The 10,469-nt window shown below is 40.3% G+C and overlaps 1 protein-coding gene across 1 annotated transcript; it reads left to right on the forward strand.

Moving 5' to 3' along the window:
* Window positions 1-2,697: 2,697 nt before the first annotated feature.
* LOC147550398 (uncharacterized) lies at window positions 2,698-3,744 on the forward strand. The gene has a single exon (XM_086668455.1). The coding sequence runs from the start codon at window positions 2,698-2,700 to the stop codon at window positions 3,742-3,744; it is 1,047 nt and encodes a 348-aa protein (XP_086524581.1).
* Window positions 3,745-10,469: the final 6,725 nt, after the last annotated feature.

Raw genomic sequence — 10,469 nt, forward strand, 5'->3', positions numbered from 1 at the left:
GATCCTAAATCATCAATTTCTGGACAAGATTCAGTCTCCCAAGAGGTAGATGAACATATCCTAACACTTTTTTTCAAGTTATATGATATATTCGTTGGTTGTATGAAAATTTTTTGGTTGTTGAACACAGAGGGTATTTTCGGTCTGGTACAACCGAATTTCTGCCATTTCACGGCTCGAGACCGCCGAAACTATGCACAGTAGCTACTGTGCAAAAAATCGGTGGGCTCGAGCCGTAAAATGGCAGAAATTCGGTTCGAGCCCACCGATTTTTTGCACAGTAGCTTCTGTGCATATTTTCGGTGGCCTCAGGCCGAAAATAGTACATAAAATGGTGGTCTCGGGCCGTTTTGACTAAAATTCTCTTTTTTTCCTATAGGGCTTTGCTGCTGTGGCTTCTTCTCAACTTCCATCTCAAATTACTACAGACACTTGGGATTTTGGAGGTCCTAATACACAAGAAAGGTGGCATGATGCAGCCGAAGAAAACGAAGCATCATCGGAATTTGGATGTCTTAAAATTGGAAATCGTGAATGTGGAGAAGAAGAACCCAACCTTGAAATTCCAGATAAGAAAGAAGAAAATCAAGAAGAAAATAGACCATATGAAGGTTTTGTCAGCATTGATGTTAGTGAGTATTTTCGAACTGAACAAGTGTTTGAAACGAGAGACGAGTTAGTTAAATGGGCAAAAGAAATTGGTATAAAAAACAAGATGGTTGTTATGATTGGTAAGTCTGCTGCGCGGAAAGGTGGTAAAAAACCGAAGATGGATTTACGATGTGAAAGAAGTGGAGAGTATCGTTCTCATCTTAAGCCAGAAATAATTCCTAAAACAAAAGAACCGTCCACCAAAAAGAGAAAAACGAGTACTAAGAAATGCAATTGCCCCTTCAAGTTAAAAGGAATACCGATAGACGGAGACAAGTGGAAGGTGGAAGTTGTGTGTGGGATCCATAATCATCAACTTGCAGTGACCTTAATTGGGCATGCATATGCCAATAGATTGAATAATGAAGAAAAGGCTTTTGTTGAATAACTATATCAGATTGGTACAAAACCACGACAAATTCTTTCTCAAATAAAGAAAAAATTCAACGATAATACCTCGACAATGCGTACCATATACAACGAAAGGATACGAATCCGGCATAGTCAACAAGAAGGTAGAACTCCTATGCAACAATTGATGAAGTTGTTAGTGCAACACAATTATGTTTATTGGCATTCAATGAAGAATGAAACAGGGGAGATTACTAACTTATTTTGGACACACCTGGAATCTATCCAATTGCTGAAGTGCTTTCACACGGTGTCAATGCTTGATTGTACATACAAAACAAACCGATACGGGAAACCATTGCTTGAGATTGTTGGGATTGAAGGATATATTGCCTCGGTCTGAAGGAATGGTATCCTTCCGAAGGAGTGTCCTTCGACCAAGGTTGCAATGCGTACAATTTGGCGAATAGGATCTTAATGACCTTACTCGGAAGATCATTAGTCCGGTCCAATTAGGGGTCGTAATGCTTAGCTAGAAGCCAACTACGATCGTCGAATCAAGGAGTTGATTCGCGGCTAACATAGACCGGATCCTACAAGGGTTACACATCAGAGTAATGATTTGAACGGAGAGAATTGACTAGAAGGAGAATGGCAAATAAGTGGATTGGATCCATTATTGGTAAGTCCAGATTGATTCGGAGAAGTCCGAAGAGATACAAACATGTCCGGGCCCAAAAGGGAGGCCCGGAAAGGCTTTAGGAAGGCCGGCCATGTGATGGCCGACCTAGGCAATAGGGCTGGCCATGTGATGGCCAGTTAGGCCCTAAGTGGGCCGACCAAGGAAGCCCATAAAGGACTATGTTGGCCGACCACTTCAAGTGACCCAAAGGAGGGTATTTTGGGTGTTGCCTTATAATTAGGTTTTAGGAATCCTAGTTTGAGTCTAATACCTCTTCTAGGGATTTCTATATATACCTAATTATACAACCTAAAGTAAGAGAGCCAAGTTTGAGAGCTTTTTGAGAGCCTGAAAGAGTTTCAGTATATACAGCTCAGAGAGAGAGAGAGAAAAGGAGTTTTCTCAAGTATCTAGTCAAGAAAAAGGAGTTCTTCATTTCAACCTTCAAGAAGGTCTTAGCTAACTGAAAGGAGGGAGTTCAAGTCATTACTCGGTTTCTCAAGTAGAGGAGCTACACTTGGAGCTCTTATCTTCCGAATACTGGTCGGGATTTAGTTCGTGGGAAAGCGATTAAGAGGTAATCATCTTTCCAAATCTAGTTCATTGGTATGTTCATGTATAGATCCTGGAAACTAGTGTTAAACATAGAGATGTTTGAGATTCCGCTACCAACACTAGATAATTAGGTGTATGAGATACCCTAGTAATCCCCTACAGGGATGACTTCTACTATGAAATCATTCACCGCGGCCATAGTTTTTATGGATGGAGAGGCAGAACATTTATACACTTGGGCTTTGAATCGTTTGAGGACATTATTTCCTCCTAACTCTATGCCGAAGGTATTTTTGACTGATCGGGAGCAAGCATTAATCAATGCAATAGGTGAAGTCTTCCCACATGCAGATCGTTTATTATGTACTTTCCATATAGATAAGTGTGTGGTTGGAAAGGTTAAACCACACTTGAAAAACAAATCATTCTGAAAGTTCATGTCAATGTTTCGACTAATCATGTTTGCGGAAACCGAGGCGGATTATAATCGCGCTGTTGAAGATTTCGTCACAACGTGGTCGAAGAGTAATGCCATTGATGTTATTTATGTTCAGAAGACTTGGTTGCCACTTAGGGAACATTTTGTAACGGCATGGACCGATAATGTGATGCATTTGGGTAATACTACAACGAATAGGGTTAAAGGTGCACGTGCGAAGCTGAAAAGAAACTTGGATACATCCGAGGGTAACTTCGTCACATGTTGGGAATCTATACATTCAATGACTGAGACAGAGATTGTTGCGATTAAAGCTACATTCGAGAAAAGTCGTACATCTGTGAAGATGTCTCATCAAATCAATGCCTTTAGGGAACTCAGGGGTTATGTCTCACACAATGCACTTGACCTGTTGGTAGATGAGGTGGAGCGGGCAAAAACTATAGGAATTGATTTAAATTTGTGTGGATGTGTGTATAGGTCTGTGTATGGTCTCCCTTGTGCTCACGAGGTGGAAATCATTATGAGACGCGGTGAGGTGATATCTTTGTCACTCATTGACACACAATGGACTAAACTCTCAATTATTCCTACTCCTGAGGTATATAACGAACTTCAGAGTTCTTACGAATTAGGATTGTTGTACTCCATATGGGATATGTCGACCGGTCCTGAGAGAAAAGACATATTAGAAAGGTTGAGGAGTATTGTTTGTCCTTCAATGACATCCATGACAGAACCTTTGGCAAAATTGAAAACCCGGGGAGCCCCAAAGAAACCAAGGAACAGAAAAGAGAAGGAAGCAGCCATATCTACTAAGAGAAATCCTTCTCGTTGGGAGTATGCACAATGTATTCCGGAAACATCGGTTCCATTGGTTAAAAGTGCACGGAAAGCCAATAGGAGATCTCGTGGTAGTGGTGATTCATTTTTACGTCTAATGCCTGAGGTGATTTATCCGTTTATCAGTACTATTACAAACGTTCCAGGAGACGGTCATTGTGGTTTTAGAGCCGTCGCTCTTGGTCTCGGGTATCCTTCGGAGGTAGGTTGGATTGAGATCTGAAAAGGTGTTCTTAATGAACTCGAAACACGTCCAGAGTTATACAAAGCCATATTTGGGTCTTTTTATGACCGATTGTTGGTTTCAACCAACAATTTTGATATACCAGCTGAAGATGAGTTTTGGTATACTCACGGAGAGACGAGTTATTTAATTGCCACTCATTTTAATATAATGTTGATTCATTTGGCGAAATATGGTTCAACGACATTTTTACCTTTAATCACCGGTCCACCACCACCATCTTCCGAAGGTTTGTCTCAACCACATACAATGGTATGCATTGGTTATGTAAACAACTGTCATTTCCTTAATGTTAAGCTACAAAACGAAACTATACTTCCTCCGATTGCTAGGCAATGGTCTCGATACGCTACTTCAGATGCAAGAAGGTGGTTGACTATTTGCGAACATAAAATTGACAGTGGCGATAATTTCAATCCGCAATTGGAAGAAACTCCATCAAGTATAAAGAAGGAAGGGGACACATCATCGAATGCAATAGCAATAGATATGGAATGAAAACTTAGTTGAAGTTGTTTTTTTTTTAGTAGTAACTGTTAGTTGAAGTTGTTTTTCTTTTAAACGTAAAACTTTTTTTTAAACGTAAAGTTTTTTTTTAAATAGGAAGTACTGTGCAAATATTCGGTGGGCCCGAGCCGTTTATGGTGCTAAAAACAGCTCGAGCCCACCGAATAATTACACAGTACCTACTGTGCAAATATTCAGTGGTCCCGAGCCGTTCTTGGTGCTATCGGAGTTTTGTATCTCTCTCTCTTTTTTAACACAACACATCAAAAATTACGTTTCCACCATATAAACCAACTTTTTGCACATATCAAAATATAACATTTCAACCATATAAAAAACCAACAGTTTTAACATATCAAAAGATAAAGTATCTAAAGCCGTTCAAAATATAAAAGTATCCGACATCATTCAAAAGTTTCCGACATCATTCAAAATATAAAAGTATATAAAGACGTTCTAGGTCTTCCTCCTGCCCAATGCCTTTGTTTTTGTCCTCTTCCTTGTATTTCCTTCCTGAGCCCTCTGGGGTGCCTCTGGAAGTTGCTCCTCCCTCAATACTTGCTGAAGAATTTCCTTTCCTGCATCCACCCCAGACAAATCTAGTGCAGCAAGGGCATGCCGAATACCCTCTCTCTGAAAAAAAAAATCAAGTCTGTTAACATGTATTTCCATCAATACTAAATAAAGTAGATTACATGCTTTATGTGTACTTACGTAGTAAGCAATCGAACCGAGTGAGCTTTGTGCTTGGTTCGTCTTCCGATGGATTGGGTTTTGGACCTTCGGGTGTGAAATTCGACTAAACCACTCAGCATATTTATCATCGACCTCCCAAGCCGAACTAACCCGTTGCGACCTGTCTTTCTCGTTGAGGACATGATGTTTCCAGTTATCCCAATACCATGTATGTTCTCCATAATCCTTTGCTTCACTCCTTCTCTTCTTTGTTGCTCTCATGGGCGCAGACGGAATATGTTGAACCACACCAAATTGCCTCAACACCCTTTCGGGTTGATACGGCTCGGCAATATCATCAAATACGATACAACCGCTGTAGAAGACGTATAGTGGGGGAGATGACTCACCAATGCCCATGAGTCTATATGGTCCCAAATAACCTAAATAACACAATTATTATACTAGATGCTCATTCAATGTCAAATTAACATGCAAAATACCATAGTATATAGAATTTTACCTCTCGCTCCTCCAAATCGTCGATCATCTCTCGAAGGTTAACCAGTCTGTCATCTAGATTTCCATGTGCATCATGCTCCGTCCATCTACCCATCAGAGGCAAATCCGAGCTAATGTCGAAATCATTTTTCAAATCCGACAGACCAAGCTTAAAATGCTCGTCAATCCATACCTAAACAAGAAAACAATTATTACTACCAAGAAGATAGACTCCTAAATTAATCAACTTATAATAATGTGAGAAATACCTGAAGGAGGGGCAGATAACCCGCCATTTGTCCACCCTTACTGGAAACATGACCGAGCTGCTTATAAAGGTAAGAAAGTACAGCCGTGCCCCACGAATATTTAGGGACCTTCGTCAAGTCCATCAAATATGTAAGGTAGCAAACAGGCACCTTCGAACCACTCTTGTCACAGAAAAGAGTCGAGCCCATAAGATGGAGAAGGTACCCTCTGACGCAAAAGTCTTTCTTCCGTGCGTCATCTTTGTCTAAGCTACCCGAACAGATTTCCCTCAACCACAACATTCAGACACTCTTGCACTTAGTCACCTTCAATTCTGCTTCCGCAACCTCAGGTGTCACCCCTAAACCTTTCACCAGAAGTGCACATTCATTTACATGATCATTATCAAGATGAACCGAGTGACCTGTAATCTGAAGTCCTGTAGTACGATGCACATCCTCTAGTGTGATCGTCATTTCTCCAAATGGCATGTGAAAGGTGTTAGTATCTTTATGCCACCTCTCCGTGAAAGCCGTGATAAGAACCCGGTCAAGTTTCTGGTAAGAGTACTTAGCGATTTACAGAAGTCCTGATGCTTGCACCTTCTCACGAACTACTTTACACTCGAGTCCTAGGTCCCAAACATGTTCCTTCTTTGAATCTCGTATAATTTTACTTTCAAGGGCCCCCACTAGCACACCACTTGCGTGATTATGTAGTTTCAAAACAGAACGATCCTACGTAAACAAACATAAAAGTTACGTCTATTGAAAGTTAACAATATATCATTATATTAAACATTGATAAGTGCGAAAAACAGAAAAACATACACGTACCTTGCCATTCCAAATCTGGTATGCGATATGGTTCTCATAGTTCTTGAGAACGCTTCGGTCCGTCGGCCTTCCTGGAAAAGGATCCGCACCTGCTTCACTCATCGAACCGTCGACAATCTGCTTCCTAGCATCCTCCTTCCTCTTTCTCGCACTTACAGTTTGTGCGACACGTTCAGACATGACTAAAGGTAAAATAGGATATATAAATAAAGTCAAACAACATGGAAAAATCGGATTAGGAAGCTATTGATGTAAACAGTACTTACTGTGCAATTTTACGGTGGGTTCGAGCCGTAAAGTTGCAAATAACCGGTTCGAGCCCACCGATTTTTTGCACAGTAGCTACTGTGCATATGTTCGGTGGGCTCGAACCGAATTTCTGCCATTTAACGGTTCGAGCTTCTGTGCAAAAAATCGGTGGGCTCGAGCCGTAAAATGGCAGAAATTCGGTTCGAGCCCACCGGATTTTTGCACAGTAGCTTCTGTGATATTTTCGGTTGGCTCGAATCGGTTCTTTCCAATTTTACGGCTCTAACCCACCGTATCTTACAATTAGGTACTTGAAGCATCAATTACAAACTAAATTGACAAGTCAATGAACACCACACTAACAAAAGTGAATTAAAATCAAACAGTTCACTGTTCTAAGAACAGAACCAACAAATTAAAACACACTTATACAAATGAAACCAATGAAACACAAATAACAATTTCATTTTAAAGAAACCATATTGTGCTTCCAAGATCTTAACTTTAATTTACTTTAATCATGTTCTGTTTATTATTTCAGCATCAAATGCTGCACTCAAATGAATTGGTCCCTAATTAGTATATGAAACTAGAAGAACATTAATTGATCTTCACATATTTCCTCTCAGACAATCCAAATTCAGAACCCATAAATACAACCTTGTGGGGTTTAAGGAGGAGATATCTTGTTCTGCAAAATTTCAAATTTTTTATTCATAGTTTGAGTTTTGATGTTTAAGCTGAAAGATCATTTTTTTTATGCTCCTAAACTTACTTATAAAGAAGAAAAATGGAAAATTTCAAGATTTTATTTGCAAAGGCTTCATCTTTCTTTAAGAATTCTTTAAAGAAGTACCCTATTAGTGAAGTCTTTTTATCTCATTTTCGGCACATGAAATGATAGTGATGAGTTTTTATCTCATTTTCGGCAAAGCCGGATTACTACTTGATACCTCCGCTTGGGTGTGTAACCTTTTCGGGTGCATCAAGTTTTTGGCGCCGCTGCCGGGGATCGATCCAAGGATAGGAAGGTAGTTTGGATATCAATGGTCTTATCCCTCGGTCTAGATATTAAAAGCTAACTTAGACTAAAAAGAAAAGAACAAGGATAAATGGAGGGTTTTAGTATGAATAAGTAATAAGAGAAGAAAACAAGTAAATCCAACTAGATAGTCAATGTAAACGGGCGAGAGAGATTCGAGAGAAGAGTCGAAGGAACAAGAGTCAGGAGACAGTAAGACTCGATTCGGGGAACAAATAAGTGAGAGAGGTGTCGAAGTCCGGGAATCCATAATGAGAAACCTACGACTATGTGTAGTCCGATTTAATGTGTCGAGGTACAATCGATATTCGACTCGTAAAGTAGATGTCTCTAAGTACTACGTATATCCGGAGATCATACTTAGTCAAACAAATGTCTAAATCGGTTAATCCCGAGTCATCGAAAGTGTCGTCTAGTCGCCTAACTATGTGAAGTGCATGACAAGACACATGAAATTATGACTTAGACTACGATCGATATCGAATACTTCGTTTCGTCTATTAACTATTCGAAGTGCTTGACAAGACACATGAAAATACGATCAAAATGATAATCGAAATAAATGAACATCAATTTATAATCAAAACATCAAATCATATTAAACATAATCACGAATTCATCACATTTCATCTCATATAATCGACATACTAAAGTTAGCTAAACATGGTGATTGAATAAGAAATGAAAAGAAAATGATGAGAGAGTCCCCCTTTTTCGATGTGGTTCGAGGCTAAGATCATCGGAAAATATGAGTTTTTAAGGTTCAGCCGATCTCCCCTTAGCAAATTCTGGGTTCCCCATAGTGACCACCATCATCTTCTCCATTTAGAACATAACCTCCATTAAAGCTAACCCTAGCTTTCTCTCTCTAGAAATTTGTAACCCAAAATCAAATCAAACCATATGGGAAGCTAGCCAAGGATGAGGGGAGTAGAAACCCTAAGTTTTCCGGCCAAGAAAGTGGCCGGAAACCCAAAAAACTCCGGCCAAAGAAGGTGACTAAATCCGGCCAAAACCCTAGATCCGGCCAAGAGATGTACTGTTCCGAGCCGAGTGCAGCCGTCCCGTGCTTGGAGCTTCGTCCCGAGCAAGATAGCTTCCGGCCGAGCTCTCCAATGCCCGTCCCGAGCTGGTACACTTCATCCCGAGCTCATGAAGAAACCCGAGCTGCTGTCCCTCCACACGAGCAACTGTCCCGAGCCTTGGAATGTGCACAACCGAGCTCAGACGCGTCCCGTGGAAGCTGCTGCTGCTGAGGACGCGTCTTTCCCGTGCCGGAACAGCTGCTGTTCGTGCTTAGCTGCTGTGCGCGTCCCCAGCCGAAGCTCTCTTGTTGCTACCCGAGCTGGTGATGAAGCTTTCATGGATGTCCGTCCCAAGCTGTTGTGGTACCGGCCTTGCTTGGCCGGCCTAGTGCTGGTCAGCCAAGCTAAGGCCGGCTACTCCTCCTTCCTCTCTTTCTTTTACTCTCTCTCAAGCTTTCAAGGACAATCCTAAGTTGTAGCCTCCTTTTCTCTCTTTCTCTCTCCTCCTTCTTGTCCAAGCTAGAAGATGATGAATAGTGTCTTTGACCCCTCTCTCTAACTTCATTCAAACCCTAGACTTAGTCAACTTAACTAAGTCTTTAGACTAATTTGACCTGGGCCCTAAAGAGGTGCCTCTAAAATCTCTAATCCTTTTCTTTGTGGGCTTTTGGTTTTTCTTTGGGTTTGACTTTGATTCCCAACTAGAAACAAAGGAGAGTGCCTTCAAGAAAAGACTTTGGCTTCTTTCTTTCATATCTTCCCCGTCCGAACTCCGAATTGAATTCCATTTTCACCGTCGGACTCGTCATTGACTCCACTTGTCATATGATTTGCTTGAAATCTTTTTCTCTCGTTTTCGGCACATGAAATGATAGTGACAATTCGTTCCTTTTATTCCGGTTTACATGTTTATCTCCAAAAATGATACCTAACAAGAAAAACACATAAAATATTATTGATAACACTCGATAAGGACTAACTAGTCTAAGTTAGGCTCTCCAAATGTGACATTTTCGTGTCACATCAATGTTTAAGCTGAAAGATCATTTTTTTTATGCTCTTAAACTTACTTATAAAGAAAAAAAATGGAAAATTTCAAGATTTTATTTGCAAAGGCTTCATCTTTCTTTAAGAATTCTTTAAAGAAGTACCCTATTAGTGAAGTGGTAAAGAACCCTATTGGGCTACTAGTGAAGTGGTAAAGAACCCTATTGGGCTATTAGTGAAGTGGTAAATAACCTAATTCAACATCATTATAACCCTAGACAACTTCAACTAACAACACAAACAAGAATCACATAACTAGAATTGAAAAAGATAATTTCTCGATTTAATTTACTAACCGAGACAGCATTTGAGTGCAACATTTGATGCATTAACCAATTCATATTGGTTAATGCATCAAATCTTGGTTTAAGCCATCAAGTTTCAGCCCAAAAATTAGACATAAAAATGAAAAAATCTAGGGCTTTTTTGGGTTTCATTTACTAAGAGATACAGGGATAGAGAGAGATACAAGGAGAGAGCGAGAGATACAAGGAGAGAGAGAGAGAGATACTAACCGACACAGAAGAAACCGAGAGAGAAAAGCTGCTCTTGTTAGGTGATTTGAGAGAGAGG

This window comes from Eschscholzia californica, unplaced genomic scaffold (genome assembly GCF_041429995.1).
Source record: "Eschscholzia californica isolate CP2 unplaced genomic scaffold, dmEscCali1.0.p SCAF_3, whole genome shotgun sequence".
NCBI classification, from domain to species: Eukaryota; Viridiplantae; Streptophyta; class Magnoliopsida; order Ranunculales; family Papaveraceae; genus Eschscholzia; species Eschscholzia californica.

Bases quoted from the DNA above. Each gene is read 5' to 3' on its own strand.
- LOC147550398 (XM_086668455.1), top strand. From the start codon at position 2,698: ATGTTTGCGGAAACCGAGGCGGATTATAATCGCGCTGTTGAAGATTTC.